The 24,162-nt window shown below is 47.1% G+C and overlaps 1 protein-coding gene across 10 annotated transcripts in view; it reads right to left on the reverse strand.

The window, feature by feature from the left end:
* The window catches only part of MYH10 (myosin heavy chain 10), a 121,481-nt gene that overhangs the window by 52,266 nt on the left and 45,053 nt on the right, over positions 1-24,162 (reverse strand). For all 10 annotated transcript variants that reach the window (XM_036094491.2, XM_036094495.2, XM_036094497.2 and 7 more), the window contains 8 exons: positions 19,582-19,674; positions 10,460-10,523; positions 8,686-8,784; positions 6,321-6,464; positions 5,964-6,059; positions 5,219-5,337; positions 4,508-4,660; positions 1,287-1,460 (listed from right to left, as the gene is read on the reverse strand). In XM_036094491.2, the coding sequence (XP_035950384.2) occupies positions 1,287-1,460; positions 4,508-4,660; positions 5,219-5,337; positions 5,964-6,059; positions 6,321-6,464; positions 8,686-8,784; positions 10,460-10,523; positions 19,582-19,674 (942 nt within the window). The remainder of the gene's footprint in view (positions 1-1,286; positions 1,461-4,507; positions 4,661-5,218; positions 5,338-5,963; positions 6,060-6,320; positions 6,465-8,685; positions 8,785-10,459; positions 10,524-19,581; positions 19,675-24,162) is intronic.

Below are 24,162 nucleotides of genomic sequence, written 5' to 3' on the forward strand. Positions count from 1 at the left end.
GGGGGGGTTCTGTAAGCGGCTTGCTGAGCTTCCCTTCCTGACTGCCAGGGGATATAGCCAAGTTGTTAATATTTGTTTGAGATCACAAGTGAATGAGTTCTACGTGGTCCTGTGTACTTCTTTCTTTTTCTTTTTAAAGATTTTATTTGAGAGAGAGAAAGAGAGGGAGAGGGAGAAGCAGACTCCCCACTGAGTGTGGAGCCCCACTCGGGACTTGATCCCAGGAGCCCGGGATCATGGCCTGAGCCGAAGGCAGACGCTTCACGGACTGAGCCACCCAGGCGCCCCAGTCCTGTGTATTTCTACGTTAAGACTAAACCAAAAGGGAAAGAATGCCTGATGCTTAGTAAGAGTGCTGTAAAAACTGCATCTGCCCAGGGCGCCCAGGTGGCTCAGTCGGTGAAGCGTCTGCCTTCCACTCAGGTCATGATCCCAAGGTCCTGGGATCGAGTCCTGCATCGGGCTCCCCGCTCAGCGGGAGACTGCTTCTCCCTCTGCTCCTCCCCCTGCTCGTGCTCTCTCTCACCCTCTCAAATAAACAGATTAAAACTAAAACAACAAAAAACATGTGCCCCTAAAACCCCTGAAACTTCAAATTAGGAAAAAAAAAAAAAAGCTGACAAAATAAGAACAGCTTTATGCTCACAAGGGATAAGCTTTAGTTATGTGAAAAATGAGTCTGGATGCCATGTCCCGCTCCCGGCCGAGTGCGCCGGCCCGTGTGGCCCTGGCGGGGGGGTTGGGGGGGGTACGGGGGACTGGGCAGGGAGGGGTCAGGGAGGGCACTGCGGACGCGGACGGTGGTCAGAAAAAGCTTTCTTTTAAAATAGGTATTTTATCAAAGTATCAGCTTCCTACAACATTTATGTTAGAAAACGGTCTTAAGACTAATAGGCCGGGGCGGGGGGGCGCCTGGCTCTGTCAGTGGAGGAAGTGACTCTTAATCTCACGGTTGTGAGTTCGAGCCCCACGCTGGGCGTGGAGCCTACTTTAAGAAAAAGACTCATTGAGGGACGCCTGGGGGTGGCTCAGTTGGTTAAGTGACTGCCTTCGACTCAGGTCATGATCCTGGAGTCCCAGGATCGAGTCCCGCATCGGGCTCCCTGCTGAGCAGGGAATCTGCTTCTTCCTCTGACCCTCCCCTCTCTCATGTGCGTGCTCTCTCTCACTCATTCTCTCTCTCTCAAATAAATAAAATCTTAAAAAAAAAAAAAGAAAAAGACTCAGTGGGGGGAAAAGCGCCAGAAAGGCCCGGAAGCCCCGCCCGCGCAGGACCGTGGCCTTACGGGTCTCTCGATGAGGTCGATGCAGGGCTGCAGGTCGAGGCCGAAGTCGATGAAGCTCCACTCGATGCCCTCGCGCTGGTACTCCTCCTGCTCCAGGATGAACATGGTGTGGTTGAAGAGCTGCTGCAGCTTCTCGTTGGTGTAGTTGATGCACAGCTGCTCAAACGAGTTCAGCTGCGGGCGGCCGGGGTTCCAAACATGGGGAGGGAGGGAGAACAGGACCCGTCAGTCACCTTCTGGCAAACGACACAGCTCACGGAACGTTCCCAGCTAGGGACCAGACGGCGCCAACTCCACGTGACCAGGGTGACGGAGCCCGGGGGCCTCTGCCAATCCCTGCGTCCGTCCCCCGCGACCCAGGCCACATGACGTCAGCGACACATTCCGAGGAGGAAAAGAGAAAATCCTCGACTCGGTGCGCGACGTGCGTGATCTACACATACAGCAACTCCTAAAGTTCCTACTGCTGAATGGTTCACGGACAGAAGCAAAGAAGAAGCGAGGAAGGAAGAGGGAAAAGGAAGGAAAACAGACGGGGGAGACCAGGTCAGGCCCCACACGAGCCCTCGTATGTGCGAGGCTCCAGGCCGCCTCTCCACGCGCTGCTTCCCTTAGCAGTGTCCAGGCTGGGTGGTGACAGAGGGGGACCAGGCTCATGGCGGTGAGCACGGAGTAGCGTATGTGTGTCCCGATTCAGCCTTGTGTGTTCGTTATACTTCAGCAGGAACAGCGCTAGTGTGTCGCCCTCGGCCTGAGCAGCTTCCCCGTGTTGGACACTGCTGTTTCCTCCTCGGTGAACTCTGCCCACTTCTCTACTAGGCTGCTGATGGGCTGGAGGGCTGGAAACGTGGAGGGGTGGAGGGGTGGAGATGTGGAGGGGTGGAGACGTGGAGGGCTTAGAGAGATGGAAGGGTGGAGGTGTGGAAGGCTGGAGATGTGGAGGGATGGAAGGGTGGAAGGGTAGAGGATGGAAGGGTAGAATGGTGGAGGGGTGGAGGGCTGGAGAGATGGAAGCATGGAGGGGCGGAAGGGTGGAGGGGTGGAGGAGCTGAAGGATGGAAGGGTGGAGGGGTGGAAGGTCGGAAGGGTGGAAGGGTGGAGGGGTCTAACTTTCACAAGCAATCACCTTACATATTAGAAGTTCTCCACTTTTGTTCCGGCCTCCATGCTGTTCATGAGTAGCATGCGCCCATAAATAACCTTTCATTAGAAAACGGTATCTTCAATTAGGGAATGCGTAATCCATCTCCGAGGAACAGATTTACAGTCTGAAAAACCCATTCCAATCCTCTCCCCGTCAGGGGTGTTCTATTATTTCAGAAGGAGGTCATGCTCGGAGGGCAGGGGCCATGCTTGCCTTGCTCAGCACCGGATTTCCAGCGAATGGCATCAAGATTTGCAGACAGAGGCCTGCCTGGTGGTGCTTACTCACGTTCGGTAAACGCATCTTATTCTGCCTTAGGATTAGGAGATCTTACTGCTCTATTTAGCCTGGGCAGCTCTGTGTCATGGCATTTTGTAAAAAATGAGATTTCTACTTCTCTTCCATATTGAAGCTACCAACTGTATTTTTATACCATCCACTCTTACAACGGTAAGGCAGAGCACACAATGACAAACGGACAAAGAACTGTGTTGAGAGGTCTCACGTCACCTGCTCGTGACTGCTTCTCGTGGACCCTTCCAGAGGTCTGTGCGCTCGGACGTGTGTGTGTTACCTTGACTTTTTCTTTAAACTTAATGATGTGTCTTGACGTCTTTCCGAAGGAGAAAATCAAGCCACCTCCTTCTGTATGACGGGTTCACGGTACTCCACGGCATGGAGACGCTGTTACTCAGTGAGCCCGCTTCCTAATGGTGGACACTGAGGCTTCTTCCTAAATTCTTTCCCCAGGACAACAATGTTGTGAAATAATCCTGCATTTTTCACTATAATTTTATATTTTTCTGTCTGTATATTCATAGGTCAAAACTACAGTTCTTCAAGTCCTATAGCTTTATCATGTTTGTCTTTTTAACATCCTTTTCATTTTCCAGAATTTTACTATTATTTTTCAGTAGTTTGGTTAGTTTAGTTTTCAAGTTAGTTTTAGAAGGTTCTCGTTCTCCCCCACCCCTTAAAATTCCCATCGAGTTTTGAACACGTATGTTCGATTTAGAGATAACGTGGGGAAGATTCACGCCTTTATGATGCAGGGTTTTCCCATCTGAGAACAAGGGATGTTTTCCCGTGTGTTCTTTTGTTTCTCACGTAGCACCGGGAGGTTGCCTTCAACTAAATCGTGCCTGTTTCTTCTTAAATTGATTCTTCCGAATCTCATGTTTTTGTTGCAGTTGGAACTGGGGCTCTTTTCTTCCACTGTATCTCCCGACTGTTTGTAGACAGATTTTTTTTTTTTAATGTGACGTGTAGCCAGCCACCTTCCATGATTTCTCAAGTTTTTTACAAATCAGTACATATTAACGCGATCTCTCATAGCAGCAGCTCACTGGATAAGGCTGCTTGAACCGCTGACGGTTCAGGTCTCCTCGGGAGACCGAGCATCTTAAAGGAGTTCATTTTATAGCAAGACAGTTCATCACCCAGTCGTGGCCAAGGGGGGAACACTGATCCTGAGTGTGTAACTTAGTATTTATGCTTGACCATTCGGTCGGTCCATCAAAGAGACGCGTTTTTAGGAGACCAAAAATAGATCGTCTTTCTCGCAAAACCATAGCAGACGTGTGTCTACACACCTGTGAGGGATGGATGCAGAGTGTGGACAAGTCCAGTCAGAGTGACAGTAAGACATATGGAGATCATCACGCGGTGCTGCGGCCGGATCTTCGGGACACAGAGCACGATCTGTGCGCAGTTCCCCGTCTGTGCTATTCCTCTCTCCCTTCCAGCAGCCGTGTCTGAGCCATGCTGGCTTTCTAGCAGGTTCTAACACTTGACAATTCTCTCCCGTACAAGACCATTGGGCTTGCTCTCATTATGCTGGGGGCTTCTCCTCCTCCAAGGAGGCTCACCTGTCAGCGCTGCAGAGACCCCTCCTGGGACCCCGCTTCTAAAGCTACCCCCCCCGTTCTTCCTCACAGCACCCCTGCTGGACTCTGCTAGAAGGCGGGGACTGCACGTGGTACACAGGGAACCGGCATTAATGCTGATTCAAAGAGTAATAAATAGGAGGGCGGGGGGGAGGGAAGAGGGAGAGAGACAGAGAGACGGAGAGACGTACCTCAAATATTTCAAATCCAGCAATGTCCAGGATTCCGATGAAAGATGCTCCCTGACGCTTGGTCCTGTCCAGAGCTTTGTTGATCCGGTGAACGAGCCAGCGGAAGAGCCGCTCGTACGTAGCTTTTGCCAACGCCTCTACCGCAAAATCTGCCTGTAATTAGACGAAATCAACCTTTTCGTCTGCAGACGATCTCAACAGAGCATCACCGGGTGTTACCTGGAGTTTAATGTGCTCCCAAAACCCAAAAGAGCATTTGCTACTGAACCCTGTCTCCCTTTCGTATAGCACCGGAAGGTGTTAGCACAGTTAAATGTAAACTGGAGGTAACCGGTTTCGGGGAAAGGTGAAGATGCCCAGGAAAAATAAAGCCCTCACGACGCCCCTGGGGCTCGGCATATCGGCCCCGACTCCTACAATCTTGGTGCCGGGTCACCCCCACGGGGACCAGCGAGCAGCGCGCCCCACCGCGGGTGGGCTTCCGAGGCAGACGACCTTTTACCTGGGGGAACCCGAAGGTGACATTTCACATTTACTTTTTAAACAGTTACCTTTAAAGTTTTTCTGAAAAAGAGAAAACGGAACAACATAGAGTACCAAGAACCACCTGTTAGAGGGAGCCCTTATTAACGTTTGTTACACGCGGACTGGAAGGTCTCAGGACGACGGCCTGTCATTCAAACAAACGTGTGCTGACAACACTGAACTTACCTGCTCTTTGGTCTGGGCTTTCTGCACGTAGTCTCGGCCGACCTTGATCCGGGGGGTGAGGATGGCCCGAGTAAACTCCATCACGTTCATCCCCAGGAGATGGCAGAGTTTCTGTGCAACTAGAGTGTGAAAAATCTCCTAAGCACCAGACTCCCACCTGTGATCTAGTCACGGCATACTCAGTAAGAAGCCTTATCAAGAAATGAACTGAGTAAGTCTTCAAGAAGGACAAGGTTCGGGTCTTCCGTCCTCTCAAGTGAATGCCGCTCGCTCTTAGGTAACACGAGACGGGCAGCAGGTCCTTATTCTGGGCAGTTTACTGGGAACCCAAGGGGGATGCCCAGGAGGAGGCTTGAGTCCGTGTTTAACATTTCGAAGCTGGGAAATTTCATATTAAAATCTAGATTTCCTTGAAAAATATCGACAATATTTGGCAACACAGGGCCTGTACTCCTGGCAAGGGAACAATTGTCCAGAATCCTAACCTACAGCCCCCGTTCAGGGGGAGCCTTGTGGGCTCCGTGGCGTGTGGCCCCCGGTGCTGGGGCAGGGTCTCCACCACCACCCCGGCTCGTCCCTCCCTCAGGGGCTCACCGGGCGGCCACCCCACTCCACACGGCTCCGAAGGAAGCCTCACGAGCTCGCTTCCACGCACACTGCACCCCGCGCTCGGAGAACACGCGACAAGCCGCACGACACGCGGCCACCACAACACCACGAGCAAGACCCGCACTGGTCCATGTACCTGTATTTTCCGGCATGGACGCCTGATCTGTATTTCGCTCCTTTTTGAAAGAAATATTTCCGAACTGGAGCACTGAAGACACTACTTTAAGCATTGCTTTATATGGATGTATAAAAGGAAAAAAAAGAAAAAACAGAATTATTGCCTCAAAACGGAGCAGAGACATAGCCTCACTTATTCCGTGCTAAAAAATCAGCTACACGGAACTCTGTCGGTAAATTCCCGGCTCCCGGGAACTTGTACAATCAGGGGCGGTTCTCATGATTTGCCCGGTTGTCTTCTGGCTCACGTGCCCCCTGCCCCCCCCGTGCAAGTCTTATCTAAGGAGGAGCCGGCTCGCAGGGAAAGCCCACATACACAGAATCTCCTCGTGAGAGAAGCCCATGATGTGCATCGCCTCCATGGTCTCCTGGAAGTTATCTTTGTCTTGCTGCCCCGGGATGGGGATGTAGCCGTTGGAGAGGAATCTGTAGTTATTAAACCCTTCGAGGAGCAAATCCGCTGGAAGGAAAGAGAACGGGATGCGGTGTTAACGTCCCCCCACGGACAAAGCACGCCCACCAGCGCCCGGGGCTGATTGCAGGGGAGCGGTGGCTCGCGTCCTCCCCACCACCACACGCTTCCTGCCATACTTTTTCTTTCTTCGTAGATGCATTTCAAAACCACACACCGTTTTCCGTCCTCCGCGTCAGTGAGGGAAAATGAGGGGGTCAGCTAAAAACCGCAATTGGAGTTTTGGGGACAGTGGTTTACCGGCTCCATGAAATCGGTAACCGGGAAATGATGGACGTATGTTTTCCAGGGAACTCAGCCTTACCGTTTTCAGACTTAAATATGTTAGGCATCTTTTCAGGGAAAGTTTTTAAGCCCTAGAGCCGATAAGCCTATGTTAGCAAAGCAGTTGAAAGCAGACATTACGGGACCAATATGACGACGACATGAACATAAAGACCAGATGTGGACGGTATAGACCCCCATCCCAGCCAACGCCCCGAAACCCTTTCTCCGAGCCAGTCTGTTGGGCAGTAAGTTTGCCTTTGTGAGTGATGCACCACCCCATATGTACGATGGGCTATTCTAACGGCCGCCCCGTTGATCACTTGTGTTTTAGGGGCCGTGAGTCAGAACTCAACGTTTGCTTTCGAGAAGTGTGTTCTTCGAGAGGAGCAGGATGTTTCTCAGGGGGGATCAGAAGAGACAGGGCTACTGATCCCCACACCAGATGTTATGATGTGCTCTCCTGCAGACTTTCTGCTGAGCAGGCCGAGCCCTTAACCCTTCCCTCTCTCGTATTTCACCTGCACTGGGTACTGACTGCCTTTTTCTTTCTACCTCCTTCTTGTAACACTTTGATCTAATTATTATTATTTTTTGATTCATTACTAGTGCAGAGTTATTGCCAGTCTGAAAGCCTGAGGTTTTCCTCCTCTTGAGCATGACATACTGTCATCAGCTTGAACACCTAGTTTCTCCTGACAGTGATTCTATTAATTTGTGGCTCATTTTTTTTCCTTGTAAGTCTCTCTCTCATTTCTGGGCTCAATGCTTTCACAGGTGTCTGTGGTTAGCAAGAGCCTGGGCCCTGGGTGACAGGAGAGTACAAGGACCGTGTCTGTTGGGATCTCTGGAGAACACACATAATGGTCACATCGAAGGAGCACTGAATTCAAGACTCAGAAGAAATCAGGAAGTTGTGCATCTTCCCCTCGCCCTCAAATACCTCTGATCCAGCAAACTTCTGACCCGGAACTTTGCCCCCAACCAGTCCCTAAGCTTCCAGTCCTTAGAATTCAAGACAAAATAAATAAAAGTCCATTATAAGCTCCTTCTAGTACTTGTGGAAGCATACCAATATATTCAATTGTAAACCTGGGAATAAAGATATTTACTGAACGTAACTTTATTACTTTATTTTTTCTTACTTTTTATCCTTACAAATGTTGAGACAGAACTTGTATAAAAATCCATTTGTCTTCTAATTTAAAACTTTTAAAATTTTTTATCTTTATTTGAGAGAGAGCGAGAGCACAAGCTGGGGGAGGGGCAGAGGCAGAGGGAGAAGCAGACTCCCCACTGAGCAGGGAGCCTGATGCGGGGCTCGATCCCGGGACCCCGGGATCACGACCTGAGCCGAAGGCAGACGCTTAACCAACTGAGCCACCCAGGAGCCCCTAAAAATTTCTTTTAAAGAAAAGAAATAAACATAGAGAAGATAATGTAACACCGCCCACGTAACTGCCACTTAAAATCAAGTATTTCTCCCATGGCATGGAAGTTCAATTTCATTTCCATTTTGGGGTGTGTACGAAATGACAGTGAACCCCAGGACAAGACAGGAGGAACCGCACAGGTCCGCCCACACACGAGTTTTTCCCGCAGAGTCCGGTTCCGTGAGTGTGTGCTCTCTTCCTTAGGATTTTCTTAGCATTTCTTCCTCCAGTTTGCTTTGTTGTAAGAATGCAGCATATAAATGCATAGAACGTACAAAACACACGTTAACGGACTGGCTGTCCGTAAGCCTTCTCGTCAACAGTTAGCTACAGGTTGTTAGGTTGTAGGGGAGTCACAAGTTATTCACGGATTTGTGACCGTGTGGGGTGCCAGCCCCGTATTGTTCAAGGGTCACCTGCACGGTTTCCTCAAAATGTTCTTTTTCAAAAAAACTTAATACAAAAAACCATATTCCAATAGATAAAAAATAGTAAGAAACTTTGTAACTTACACTTTAGGTGTTCTCCTGCTCCGGATAACAACTGGTAAAAGATATGAAAAGTACGTTCATCTTTTGCTTGACGAACTGCACGAGATTTTTCCAGAAGGTCTGAGTGAAGATGGTTAAGGATCGAACTGAAGAGGTGGCCAGCCCTCTCTCAGTGTCTATACAAATTGAAGTTGTAAAACATTTTCTTTCTCAGATATCTATTAGCCCTCCAGCGATGAACCATTCTGAACGGTTAAAACGTGTCAGTGAAAAAGGAAAATTATGCACTACGTCCCTCGCTCATCTGCGAGGATCGTGGATGGGAGGGAGCTCGAAGATCAGGGTGCTGCCCTCGCCCCACTCCATCCCACCAGCCCCTAATCCCGGTTATATTCAAAGAACACAGCAAAAACCAGGAACTCTAAGAAGCTATAAAAAGAAAGTTGAGTTGCTGAAGGCAGGAAAAGCCTTATAGCAGTTTATCACAATCTTACAAATAAGGAAACCAAGGCACAAAGGGAAATTAAAATAACACCGCTAGTAAGTTGCAGAGTCAGGAATCAAAGCTCGGTTGGACCCCACAACCCGTGCGCTTGGCCCCCGTGCTCCCCAAGAGCTCCTCGTGGAAGGCCTCACGCAGGCGGTGCTGGCCCCTTGACATCCAGTCTTGCACGAACTTTCCGAACACCGGAGACAGCCCTGATCAGATCAGCCACTGACCTGCTCATGCTACTTCTCCAGAGCCAGCTGTGAGCCCCCCACCCGGGCTTCCCACATGGCACCTGCTCGCCCCCAACCGGCTCCTGCCTCCCAGACCACGGCACACCTGCCTGGGCATCTGGGGCGCGGATCTGGGACTTCACCAAGCTGAATTAATTTTGTACGTGCCATATAGCTTAGATTTTCAATTAGATCACTCCAAACACATCCTCCACATTTGGTGGAAAATACGTTCACACGAATCCCGTAGCAGACCAATGCGAAGAAACTCTAGATCCATCCCCCCGTCATTTCTCAAGTGATTCTTGTGTTTTCTGGCTCTGAGCATATTCAGAGACGTAAGACACAATTCTGAATTAATGGGAAAATTTTGATCTCTCCCTTACCCGAGGAATAGAAACGTATTTCTATCACGGGATCTCTGATACTTGTCAGAAGTAGCAGAGAACTGTCGCCTATATCCTTCCTAATTGGCATCCCATCATTCAGAATCATTTCTATTACCTCTTTAATCCAACTAATTCTATATGGAGTTATTCGTAAAGGCCACTCTATGCATGTGACATTTCCTCAGACAAGTCTATGTAGTTGACATTTGTTTTTCCTCTAGTTTTATTCTGCTGAATACTAACTGAAATGACTTGAACTCTGCACTTTCACAAGGCTTGTTTTGGGGGGCACATGCCCATCCCACGAACACCAGGAGCAGATAGTAAAAAGGGGCTAACCCAACACCCAACTGAAGAGTGGTTCAATAGGATGGTATTCACCTGGAGGTTCTTCCACCATATCAACATTTCCTGGTTCACGTGCAGGAAATCCTCACCTCGATGGGACTCTCCACTGCCCTGGCCACGTGAACAGGGCAGGGCCCACTGTTAAAACAAACACCACCAGCAAAACAACACTTAGGGGTTAAAATTCGGTAGCTGGAAGTATCTGACCGAGTCACGATCTCTCCGGGCTTCCATCTGATCATCTGGGTGACGGGAGTCATATCACAGAGGGTCACCTTGAGGCTGGCCACAGAGGAAGACACTCTTTAGTTTGGATTACGCCGTTATGAAAAGGATACACGTTTCAATGTTGGCCCCAACGATATAGCCAGTTACATCAAAGTTGATCCGAATAAACTTGCCCTGAAGATAAATCACAACAAGAAAATTAAAAGTAAGGACAGACACAGAGGATATGAACAAATAAAGTAACAAACCAACGCGCCCTGCCAAGTATCCATGAGTTGGTTACAAAAATGGGTGTTAAATATTACCTCAAATAGAAAGGGAAGGCAAAAGCCTCCGTAAATTCCCACAAAGCGGCAATAGGACAGGCTACCTTCCTGGGCTGTAACATAATAAAAATGAAACCCTAATCAATTAGAACTTTGAAAAAAAACTCCTACATAATCTGAGATAAGAGATTTCACAGCACTAAAGGAACACTGTATCCAGCCCCATAATGACAGGCTTGAGAAACGAAGTAATACAGTTTCCTAGGAAAACAGAAATCCATTCAAGAAAAAAGAGAAAACTTGAATAGATCATAATCATTAAAAATGAAATATAATTACTTCTTCAAAAATGATGGATTGGTCTGATGAGACAGTTTTGCAAATTCCTAAGGAAAATTTAATGGCCCGACTACACTAACTGTTTTTTTTTCCACACATAACTGTTCTAAAGACATAGAAAATAGTGATTATTTCATAATTCATTTCATAAAGTTACCATAATACTGAATACCCAAACTGGTAAAATGGTTGTAAAAATGAGAAGGCAAAAATAAAAGCAAGTAGCTCACAAATTAAACCCTTTGCAAAACAAAGAAAACTGACGAATGGCAACAGATGGTTTATTCCACTTCAATGCTCGCTCATCATGCAGACGGTCAAGGGATTGGAGGGCTTTCCTTGGGGAAATGGACAAGCTGATTCCAAGATTTACAGGGAAATGGGAAGGACCTAAAAAAGTCACAACGATATTGAGGAAGAGGAGCAGAGCCTCAAGGACTTGCACTACTAGATTTCAAAAAGCTCTAAGTTTATGAGGACAGGTTGGTATTGGTGGGAGGACAGAGATACAGATCAATGGATCAGAAGAGAGTCCAGAAATAGACCACACGTCTACAGTCAATTCATCTTTCAACAAAAGGTGCCTGGATAATTTAATAGAGAAAGGACCAATCTTTCCAAAAAATGGTGCCTGAAAAATACGTAAAATGAAACCAAAAGAACCTAGACCCTTCCACCATATAAAAAAGTTAACTCCGAAGAGATTAAACCTAGAAGCATGGGCTAAAACCATAAACTTCTAAAAAAAAAAAAAAAAACAGGAGAAAATCCTTATGACCTTAAAGTAGAAAAAGTCTTCTTAGAAAGAATGTAAAGAGCATGAACCTTTAGAATTTATCAACTAAAAATTGATAAACTGGATTTCATCAGAATCTAAAGCTTCTGTTCTTCAAAAGACACTGTAAAGACAATGAAAAGAGAAACCACAGACCAGCAGAGAATATCTGCAAAATACCTACCTGGTGAAAGACTTATTCCCAGAATATATAAAAAAACAATTCAATAACAAGACAACCCAAGAAAAACACTGGGTAAAATATCTGAACAGATTATTTCATCAAAGAAGATAAGTAAACAGACAATAGTATATGAAAGGATGCTCAATGTCATGAGTTATTAGAGAAATGCAAAATAAAATCAGCATAAAGAGATACAAGTACATAACCGCTAAAATGGCTAACATTCTGAAGAAAGACCAGCCATGAGACAGAACAACTAGAACTCTCCTACGACCCCGGTAAGAATATAAAACAGCACAGCCACTTTGGAGAAGTCTGCGGGTTTCGTATTAAGTGAAACGTAAGTTACCATATGCCCCAGCAATCTCACTCCTAGGTAGTCACCCAAGAGAAACAAAAGCACGTGTCCACATCGAGACTTGCAGTGAATGTTCAAAGGCACTTTATTCGTAATGGCCTTCCAATGGAAACAACCCAAAATGTCCACTGAGTGGTGAACGGATAAAGAAACTGCGGTATAGGGACGCCTGGGTGGCTCAGTCGTTGAGCGTCTGCCCTCGGCTCAGGTCATGATCTCAGGGTCCTGGGATCGAGCCCCGCATCGGGCTCCCTGCTCCGCGGGAAGCCTGCTTCTCCCTCTCCCACTCCCCCTGCTTGTGTTCCCTCTCTTGCTGTGTCTCTGTCAAATAAATAAATAAAATCTTAAAAAGAGAGAGAGAGAGAGGAAAGAAAGAAAGAAAGAAAGAGAAGAAAGAAAAGAAAGGAAAGAAAGAAAGAAACTGGGGTATAATCACACGGTGGAATATTACCGAGCAATAAAAAGGAACAAGCCAGTGATACACGCAACAACGTGGATGGATGCAAAAATAGCACGATGTTGTACGAAAGAAACTAGACATAAAACAACATGTATTATAGGATTCCATTTACCTGACATTGTAAAGAAAATAGACCACAGAGACAAAACAGATCAGTGGCTCCCAGGGCTGGGGAAGGAAGAGGGAACGGACAACACGAAGGCGAAAGGGAGGTTCCTGGAGGAAAGGAAATATTCTCTCTCCGGGCCACGGTGCTGGCCTCACTCTGATACGCATGCGTCTAACCCCGTCTAACCGTACGCTGAAAAGAGTGAATTTTATTGGATGCAAGATATAACTCAGCCTAATTTTTATAAATGATCAAGGGAGAGATCTTAGGACCCCTTAGATAAATGCCAATTAAAAAATATAATTAAACATCCGTTCCTTCTATTTACCATGAACAGATTACACGTTGGCCTACCCCCTCTACTAAGGTGTCCAGTCCGCTCCCCCAGCCTCTTACCCACTAGGCCCCTTCTTATGCCATTCCTACATTTACTGCATAAATATTGCTTTAAGTACAAAAAATGAGTAGTCGGTATTGGGATGCCACCACATATTTTGAACATTATGTGGAAATTATGCCGCAGTAATGTTGACTTTTGAGATTGAAAACAAGGGGATAATTCACTAAAAATCAGTACTTCATTATATTTTTTGTTCAGTATTATGAGCACTCGTGAAGAACTCACTCAATTTTCCAATTTCGAAAACTACACACTGAGCTAGGAAAACAAGGGAAAACGAGAATGCGCGTGGGGCTCTTGGAGGGGGGGGGATCTCTAATACGATCTGAAAACCCCGCTCTGCCCAGAAGACGCATGGCTGGTAAGCACTTTACACAAATCCTACGACCATGGCCTTGAGAGCAAGGCTGACCTAATGCCCCCCAAACAGAAGCAGACCCATGAGGCTCTGCCCTTTCGAGGCCTGGAGGACATCGCGTAGGGCACCTCCAAAGGACCGATAGGTGCTACGGGGACACAGAGGGAGACTCGGAGAAGCAGTACCATTTGAGCTGAGTGAACTTGCAGCTTATGTTCTTCTGCTTCCAGCTGAACGGTAACTAAAGGGAGGTTCTGTGCCTGTTTACTTTAAGCTCCTGGAAATAAAACCACAACGAACGGCAGGAGTCTGTGACACATCGCAATTGGATTTTGACCTCTCGGCCACAAGAAAAAGCACTCCATAATTTCCAAGCGATAGAACCTTCTGGCTGACGGCGACCCGAAGGGGCCCCTGTAGGCCCCTCTATGCTCCTCTGCCAAGAGGCTGTCTTCAAACGTTACGCGAAGAAACTCGTAGTCACGCTGCACACCCGTCGGATTTCCGCACAGGTCAGACGATTAAAGGCGTCAGAGTATCTGGAATCTACTTTCAAACCCCGCAGCATCAAGGGGATGCTCTGTACGTGTGTGAGTTCTCGCCACTACAAATCTCCACTCTGGGGGCAGCTTTGGCCCTAAATGGGAAAACCCATTCTGGGAGCAATGAGCTGGACTCAATCCGAGACCAGAGGGCGGTGTTCACCTCCAAACTGTACCAGAAGCTTCGCTCATTAGTAAAAGCAGGGTAAGTAAGTGTTCTCGTTACTTAGTAGAACGGATGTGAGGATTCCTGGGGTAACATGGACGGACTGGAAGGACACAGACAGCCCCAGTCTGGTGTGAACAAGGTGCTAGGCCTCCAGAAAGGCCCGGAGGCTGCGGGGGCTGTCGGGAAGGCTGCCTTGGGCTCCACGCTGAATCGGCGCCGCCGGTTTCCTGCACCAGGCCACACTCGGACATGGTCACATCTGCCCCCGCAGGTGTGTTCAGTGGGAGGGGGAGAGAACCAACGGGACAGAGCAGGGACTGCGTTCGATTTACTTACAAAACTGTTTTTAGTGTCTGCTTGTGAAGACACAGGACTCTGCTGGCCCCGCGCTGGGGAGGGCACCGGAGTCTTTACCAAGCTCTACTGAGGCTAAGTACCTACCAAAAGGCACCTAGCATTGGGGATTGTCAAAGTGGCTCAATTCCGTTTGGAGGGAAAATAAAAAAGATCTGCACAAATACAGAGAGTGACTCATACCAAACCTTTCTGAGAGAAGATGTATCTGCTGATACAAGTCAGAAATTGAAGTCCCTGTTTTAAAAGTTTCATTACAAGAGATTCATTTGACATAAATCTCCTCCATCTGGAATGCGTTTGGCTTCTCCGTAAACAGAACGGGCCTAACTGTGAACGATTATTTTTATAAGGGTAATGCTCTCCTCAAAGAATCCCCCTTAACACAAGCCAGATGCTAGCATCTTTGAAAGAAAAGATATTCTTCAGGAAATGATTCGTCTATATCAGATCAAAGAAATGGAAACAAATGGATTCTAAAAGCTTGTGGAGTTTATGGTTTCGAATATTTTCACTGCAAGCCTGCGTCCTGCACGTAACGACTCCATGTGGCTCCACTGTATACGGGGCGTGCTTCTCAGCATCGCATTTCTCTTCCAGCACGACGTGGGACGCCGCTCCTGGCCCCAAGCCTGGCCCGTCCAAACCTTCTGTTCCCAGAGGGCCTGGCCCACGCAATACTCCCCCTGAGCTCAACTGTATAATGAAGTAAGACCTGGATGAAGGCAGGCTCCCTGAGGCTGGGGAACTCTTGCTGTGTAGGCAACCACACTGTAACATAAATATGCGCCTACTCTATACCCACGCGTGCGAGCCACAGTGCCACGAACTAAGGATCTGGAGAGCAGGGAGACAGGCCCGACTGGGAGAGACGTCACATGCCAGGACAGGGGGGCGCTCACCCAGACTGTGAGGAAAGCCAGAGGACACCGTGCAGAGAGCGACAGAGGAATGACCTCGGATAGGGCTTTAGACCAATCAGGTACTGAGGAGAGGCAGGAGAACTGTTGACAGATCTGAAATGAGTTCCGGAAGCGTGGCCGACAGGATTCGCTCCAGTCTGCACAAGGGCCAAGAGGAGAGGCTGAGGCCAGGAGGAGTCCTACTTTATTTTTCTGGGTTTTTGTGGGTTTATTTGGTTTTACGCATACACAACTAGGTGATCTGCTGGGACCACGTCCTGACAGAAGACATAAGAACAGATTTCGAATAGAAAAGGTTCTGGTTGGAACATGTGAAATCTGAGAGCTCTATTAAGATATCCAAATGGAAAGACATGTGAATACCACAGTGCCTGGCAAAGGACAGGAGCCAAATAATTAACTGAAGGGCCCAACAGCAAAATCTAAATTCTAGAAGATGTGATTGAAAGATGAGCCCACGCCGGCTACCCTCGAACACCCGAGAGACAAAGCGCTGGCCACGCCCACGGGGACTTGCCAAAGGGACGCCTGCAGCCGACTGAGCTCCTGTCCCCCAGAGCAACCAACTACTTCACCGTTTTTCATGGAACCACTAAAATCAACTACTCGCTGTGGCTTTGTGCATTTAATGCCTTAGGATGGGTTAGTAGCTAGCGACTGCTGTTTCTTTGAAAAAAATCCTATATAGCGATATATAAAGTTGACTTTCTAAGAATTACAGCCCAAAGCAAACAATGTAAAGACACCTTTGTTTCGCCATTGAACGACTAGCTCTGGGTAAGACACTGCCTTAGTGAAAAATCGTCTTTTCTTAAAAAAGATTCGCTTTTAATAGGTTAGACTGAGTATACATCGAGATTATAATCCAGGAGCACTATAATCCAGATTATAATCCAGGCGCTTTGGGAGGTGGCTTCCAGCTGAAACTGGGTTTATTGAGGATTTAGATTAGATGGGTGATCCTTGCTGGAATCGATTCTGCTAGAAAACTAAGAAATTCGTCCTGCCAGTAGGACGTAACACAAGTTCCCACTAGAATTATTTACATCAACCTTGGAAATAGGATGCATAAACAGTAAGCTTGAAGGAGACTCGTGTAAAGTAATTACTTCGCAAATAAATTTCAGAAAGTGATTACCTTGATTTAGACTCCAATTTAGAGAAACAAGCTGGACCGGGGTTTCTCAACCTCAACATAACTGACATTTTGGGCTGGATAATTCTTGGATGTTTAGCAGCATCCCTCGCCTCTACCCACTAGCTGTTGGAGGCACACCACTACCCGTCACACGAACCAAATAACCAAAAATGCCTCCGGACACTACCAAACATCCCCTGAGGGTCTCCAACTGAGAGCCACTGAGCTCCAGTAATGCAAATCACAGATCAGAGCCTACATCTGTCAATATGGAAATCTCTCTAACAATGTGTGGTAGCCAACTTCCAAGATGGCGCCAGTAATCCCCAACATCTGGTGTTGCCCTCACAGTGCATTTGTGCAGTCCCCTCCCCGACAGTGTATCAGGGCTGATCTGTGTGACCAGTAAAATACATCAAAGGGTTGGTATGTGACTTCCAAGGTCATAAAGAACACCGTGTGGCTTCTGTCTTGCTCTCTTGGATCACCTGCTCTGGGGAAACACCAGCTGCCATGTCATGAGCGGGCATCTCTCCAGAGAGGCCTTTGAGGTGAGGAACCAAGAATTCCCACCAAAAGCTGCCCAAGTCAGCTCAGAAGATGATCCTGCAGCCTCATCAAGCCTTCCGAGGACTGTAGCCCCAGCCGACACCACCTTAGCGACACCTTCATGAGAGGCCCTGAGTCAGAACCACCCATCACGCAGACACACTGAGGTGACAGGTTTCAAGTCACTAGGCTTAGGGCAACTTGTTACATAGCAACAGGAACCAATACGGAATTATACGTCCACCTGTCCCAAACACAAAATCGCTGGCAGGTAGATGGATCCTGACCACTAAGTAACTGACTCACTACCTTCTTCACCAAAGGACACAAAGGACTGGTTGGCAGCAATTTAACTTTGCCGGGCAAAGAGGAGACCATCACAAAATGGTTTCTCCTGAATTTCAAGTGTGGTTCAGGGCAGGGGGAACTGGAATAGACTGGTAACTTGATTTATGTGGTAAAACAGAACATTTTCCACTCAGAAATCCTTGTAAACCTTCACGGAGATTCACATACCAAAGCTGGTAGCTCACTGTGTCTTCAATCCCACGACACAGCCACTAAACACAGGGCTTTCAGGGGCAAGAATTTAAGATTTAAAATGTGGCTCAGGCTCAATGCTGATGATCCAGGGGATGATAAGTACTCTACCAACAAAGTTTAGCGTCCCCAGTTCTTTTATAAACCCCAAAGTCACGGCCACGCTTCGTCCTGACACAGGTATATTTGTTATCCCACTCTGTACGTAAAGAGCTAACGTAATTACCTAATGAACTTGGGTTAAATGAATCTTCAAAATTTATCTTACTAGGAATAAGCAATATTCCAAACCAAGAGATCCCTATTTCGTGCATAACTTGGAGAACGTCTTGTACCTTAAACTACCTCTGAGGGTGCCATGGGCCGAGTCATGTCCCACCCCAAATTCTTATGTCAAAGTCCTAAGCCCCAGTGCCTCAGAACATGACTATATTTGGAGACACGGTCTTTAGAAAGATAATTAAGTTAAAACGAGGTCACTAGGGCCCTAGTCCCACATGACTGGTGTCCTTACAAGAAGAGAAGAGGACACAGGCGCACGCAGAGGGAGGCCCATGTGGCAGTCTACAAGCCAAGGAGAGAGGCCAAAGAAACCAACCCTGCTGCAACCTTGGTCTTGGGCTTCCAGCCTCCAAGAGTGAGAAAATCAAGCTCTACTGTTTAGGGCCCCCAGTTTGGGATGCTCTTTATAGCGGCCCTGGCAGACTCAGACAGAGGGTTATCTGGCTACCTTTGGGTTCACCGGGTCCTCTGTGAGCCCGTATCTGGTAACTTCCAGTAATCACCCATTCTGTGCGGTCACAAAGTCAATGTGAACGCCATGACTTTACATTCTCAGAGGAAAACCGTACGACCCAATGGTACTAGATTCCCCCAAAACCACCCATCAAGGAGTCATCAGAACAGAAGTGTCTCGTCTTCTACAAATCCTTCTAATATCAGGAGGGAGGAAAAACAGAGAATTAACTCTCAACGATTTAAGCAGAAATAACTGAAATCGAAGACCCTCTCCAATCTCACTGTGGAAACAGTTATTGAATCTGGAGGACTATAATCCAGGGCGAAAGATGGACAGCGGGGCGGGCCCCATTTTGCTGCATATGGTTCTAGAGCAGATCTGCCACCGATGTGTCAACGAGTAGCCGGACGGGGAGCACAGGGTTCCTGCAAGAAGGTCCATCTGGCCAACACCTAGGAGGACAGCCTCAGGCACTCTGGGATAGATGGTCCAACGGACGGAGAGAGGGAAGCTCTCCAGAACTAACAAAGCCCAACAACTGAGAAGAATTTTTACAGAGAAGGCACAGTACTGACCCATTATTCTGACGTCCGTATCCTGGAGAAACAGGGAGTATGAACAGGACAAGTGACTACATTGAATACCAACTCTGTTTGTGGAGCACGGACACTCCCAGTGGTGCTGTGTGCTAAGTCCTCCACGTGCATCTCACTTCATCGCCACGCTGGGCCCGCAAGAAGTATTACAGATCAGCCCTGAAGACGAAGTCATCTACCCGTACAGTATAATTATATACAGTAACTACACCACTACAATCACTTTCACATTTTTTTTCCTTTTTAAAAATGCAACTACTAGAAAATTTAAAATTTAAAATTACATGAGACTCATCACGTTTCTACTGCTCTATCCCACATCTATTAGCCTCTCCCTAAAACCCAGGAAGAGAAGTATTCTGGCTGCTTAATCATACCAGACATTTAACTAGACATCAGAGAAATGAAAAGTTTCTGGTGCTTTCAAACTTACGAAGCGAGATGAATTATCATTTTTCACAGTCTTCGCATTTCCAAATGATTCCAGAATTGGATTTGCTTGCAAAAGCTGCCGTTCAAGTTCCCCCTAAAAGACATTACACATACGCACATACACACACATACACACACACACAAAGCAGATGTACGTTAATCTCATGTCTTTACTCCAGTCCTTGGGGGGAAAATACAAAACAAAAACTCGTCCTCTTTTCCTCCGTGTTTTCATTTTGTGTGCCACCCCGTAACTTTCTTGGCTTTATTCTTGGTCCCATGAGGCTCTGCTAAAGGAAAACAATTAGCGTTTATAAAGTGATCAGGAGAAGGAAAGGTCACATTGGGCACAGGAGAGAACTCTGAGGGCAGGGCACATAATCTAGGTGGAGAATTTTGAAAATAAAACAAATGGGTTTTCATGAAATGAAATCTAGCAGGATGCTGCGATGAAGAACATATTAATACTTACACTTCTGTTTATTTCTACTCTGTTCCAGTGAGTTCGGCAGCCAATTCTAATTATAACCACTAGGGGCACCTGGGTGGCTCAGTGGGTTAAGCGTCTGCCTTCGGCTCAGGTCGTGATCCCAAGGTCCTGGGATCGAGTCCCGCATGGGGCTCCTTGCTCAGCGGGGAGCCTGCTTTTCCCTCTGCCTGTCACTCCCTCCGCTCTCTCTCTCTCTCTCAAATAAATAAGTAAAATCTTTAAAAAAAAAACAATAACCTCGAGACCGTTGGAAGACGTGCCATTTTTCCAAGGGCTTCACCCAGTATCTTAATGAGGCAGACAGAGCAACGTCCTCACCTCCACTTTCAGAAGGGACAGAGATGGGGGCATGCTGCTGCGGACTTCTGCTCAGATTTAAAAGGCTAAGTAGAGAGTCTGTGATAGACTCTATGCTTGACCCTGTGTCTTTAATCATGTGCAAATTCGGCTACACGACAGATTTTTACAAACAAAAGATGTAAGAATATTAATATGTGCCTTGATGATGACACGTGATAGGAAGCTGTAGGAGAAGCCTGATGCTAGTTCTGGCCACAAAAAAGCACGAGAAAGTGACGCTGTGTTCCCGGAATGTCATGTTAGAATTATACTGTTGGGCTTAGAGAAATCTGCGTTTTGCAAACACAGATCTTACCCCTGTGTTTTAAGATACCACAGTATTCCAGACCCGAAGAAAGGATTACAAACCACTAGCAAATATGATTCTCTGAGCAAAAGAGGGATAAAAAGACCTTCGAGATTCCTTTTTTTTTTTTTTTAAAGATTTTATTTATTTATTTGACAGAGAGAGGGACAGTGAGAGAGGGAACACAAGCAGGGAGAGTGGGAGAGGGAGAAGCAGGCTTCCCGCCAAGCAGGAAGCCTGATGCGGGGCTCAATCCCAGGACCCTGGGATCATGACCTGAGCCGAAGGCAGACACTCAACAAACTGAGTCACCCAGGCGCCCCACTCCCCAGATTTCTTAAACATGATATCCTGGTAACCAATTTTAACAACTGAGAGGCATCATTAAAGAATGGTAGTTATCAGGGCATCTGACTTTAGCTCAGGTCATGATCCCGGGGTCCTGGGATCAAGCCCTGCATTGGGCTCCCTGTTCAGTGGGGAGCCTGCTTAAGTTTCTCTCCCTCTCCCTCTCCCTCTGTCCCCTGCCCCCCACACTCCCTCTCTCTCCCTCTCTCAAATTAAATAAAATCTTAAAAAAAAAAAAAAAAAAAGAATGTCAGTTATCATTCTGTACTAATGGAGGGCCTTGCCCCTGGAGATCAGCACTCGCCTCCGTCAGTGTGCCCACGACCAACACCTTACAAAGCCCTTGGTGTCTAGCTCTGCAAAAATTGGGCTCTAGAATTCTTCTTACCTCACTCAGTCTGTGTGATCAGAATGCAGAACCTGTCAGAAAAACACTGAATTTTCATAAATGGGGCATTACCTTTACACTAAACATCAACTGTTAGATCAAGGAACTAGAATGCAGAGTCCTTAAAATTACACACCATCATCCTGTCCAATCACAATAAAAATACTTGAATACTTTACCTTTCAAATGTTTTCCTAACTTGCAGATAAAATGTGTGTTGCGTACCTCCTTTTAATATTCCCTAGATGTGGCTACAAGGATTCTTTGCTTCTTTAAGTGTACATGGGTGTGCTTATGTGTGTGTGACCTCTGATTTTATTCTTTCTTCTGCCCGCTTGGAATAACTGGTTGTATCCCCTGGACCCAGCTCAGTCAGTGTGAGGTCAGAAGGATGGCCCGTGAGTGTCTGCTGAAGGCATGTACAATCAGAGGTCCCCGAACGTGCTAGTAGTCTTTGGGGAAGGGCTGGGGGTGAGTCAAAAGGCAGCAGTAGGTATTGGGCGAAGGGTCCTCGCTGTCACCATGGGACCTGCCGACTGGGGCACTCCCAGGCCTCTGCTGTTGGGGCCACTATGTTAACAGGGTCGTGTATTACTTTCCTCCTAATGGACTGGTGACATCATGGAGACCAAGTAAGGATCTCAGTAACTCAAAAACGAATCACAAAAAGCTTGACACAAAGCCAACATCAGAAAACACACAAAAAGGGGCGCCTGGGTGGCTCAGTCGGTTAAGCGTCTGCCTTCGGCTCAGGTCATGATCCCAGGGTCCTGGGATCGAGCCCTGCATCGGGTTCCCTGCTCCACGGGAGGCCTGCTTCTCCCTCTCCCACTCCCCCTGCTTGTGTTCCCTCTCTCGCTGTGTCTCTGTCAAATAAATAAATAAAATCTTAAAAACACACACACACACACAAAGGGTCTTAAATGAAGAAATTACCATGAAATTTGACCATTTTGGTGTTGTACAATTTCTCATTTTGACTGAACAGCGCTAACATCACTCAACCAAATTATGAAGCCATTTATAAACCCTCAGGGGACAGTGACTAAGCGCTAACCTTTCCACTAGAATCAGATAGGCGATGTCCCCCGTTTCTATTCTATAGGATAACAAGAAATGTCTTTTGGGAAAGTGGGGGGGGGAATTAGCATTAGGTATTGAAATTATTTTTAACATTCTAAGTATTTAGAATTATATGATGCTTTAAAGGATTACCAATCATGATGAAAACCATATCCTTGTGTTTATTGTATAGTATATTAATATATACTTGCTATAATATGATAGATATAAGAGGAGTTTGAAATTGGTAAACCTCCAGTTCAGCCAGCAATGGGACGTGGGCTGGGATCATGCTGGGCTTTGCAGGCCTGGCTGGGTAGAGCTGCAGGTGTCCCCACTGCCCACAAGAGGGCTGAAAATCGGTGGCAGCCACTCATCAACCGTACTGAGAACCAGACTTAATCTCCACTGGCAGGCCCTCTTTTCTGTACTTGCTACTTGCGATCTGTCACCAGCCTGTCTTAGTTCAAGGCGGTTTAGACCAGTAGATAGGAAGTCATCCTGAAGCTGCCATCCAGATGTGGATGAGTCAAAAGTGGGTTGGGCTGGTGGGCTGGCCTGAAGGAGAGTCATTCTTAGAGGAAGGTCACGTTTTAGAAATCAGCTGTTTGCAGATCTGCTCTGAACTTGGCCTGGGTTCAGACTCTCGAGTGGCCCTGGACTCTGCCAGACTTTGAGGTCCGTAACAGCAATCTATGGTGAGGGAGCGGGTCACCCAAACCACTTCCAGGAGCCTGGGGGACAAAGCCAAGTAAGACTTAGCTCCGTTAGAAGGAGTACACCACATGTTTACAGATCAATGCTTACCATTTACTGCTTAAATACTGTGACCTTCATCTTGAAAACTGATTTATATTTGTTTGTATTTCCATAATGAGGAGTAAGTTTTAAAGGCAAGCACAAAGTCCTGCGGGAATGGCTCAAATAGAACGAGGAGGACAAACATGGCGACGAGATGGGGAAATTGGCATCCTCGTAAATTTCGGGGGGGTGGAGGGCATGCAGAATGGCACCGTCGCTCTGAAAATCAGCGGGGTGGGCCCTGAAAATGTGAAACAGAACACTACCACGCCCCAGCAATGCCGCTCCCAGGCACACACCCCGGAGAGCGGGAAACACAGGTCCGCACAAACACTTGTACATAACTGTTCACTGAGGCATTATTCAAAGTGGCCCCCAACTGGAAACAATCCAAATGCCTATCAGCTGATGAACGGATAAACGAAACGTGGCCGATTTAATAGATTTAGTAGAACGGAGTACCATTCGGCCAGGGAAAGGAATGGAATAATTATACACGCCACGCCACGGATAAACCGTGCAAACATCATGCTGAGGGGAAGAACGGTCTAGACAGCCACATTCTCTAGGGTTCCATTCATAGAAAATATGCACAATGGGCAAATTCGTAGACAGAAAATAGATGAATGGTTTCTGGAGGCTGGAGGGACGTGGAAGGGGATGCCTAATGGGTTTCTTTTTGGGGTGATGAGAAGGTCCTCAAGTTTACCGCAGGGATGACTGCGTAACTCAATGTACTAAAAACAACGATGCTGGACTGCAGGAATGTGTGAATTTGATGGCATGTGAATTAAACCTTAATAAAGCTGTTTAAAAAAAAAAAAAGAATGAGCAAAGAAACAAAGGA

This window comes from Halichoerus grypus, chromosome 2 (genome assembly GCF_964656455.1).
Source record: "Halichoerus grypus chromosome 2, mHalGry1.hap1.1, whole genome shotgun sequence".
Classification (NCBI taxonomy): domain Eukaryota; kingdom Metazoa; phylum Chordata; class Mammalia; order Carnivora; family Phocidae; genus Halichoerus; species Halichoerus grypus.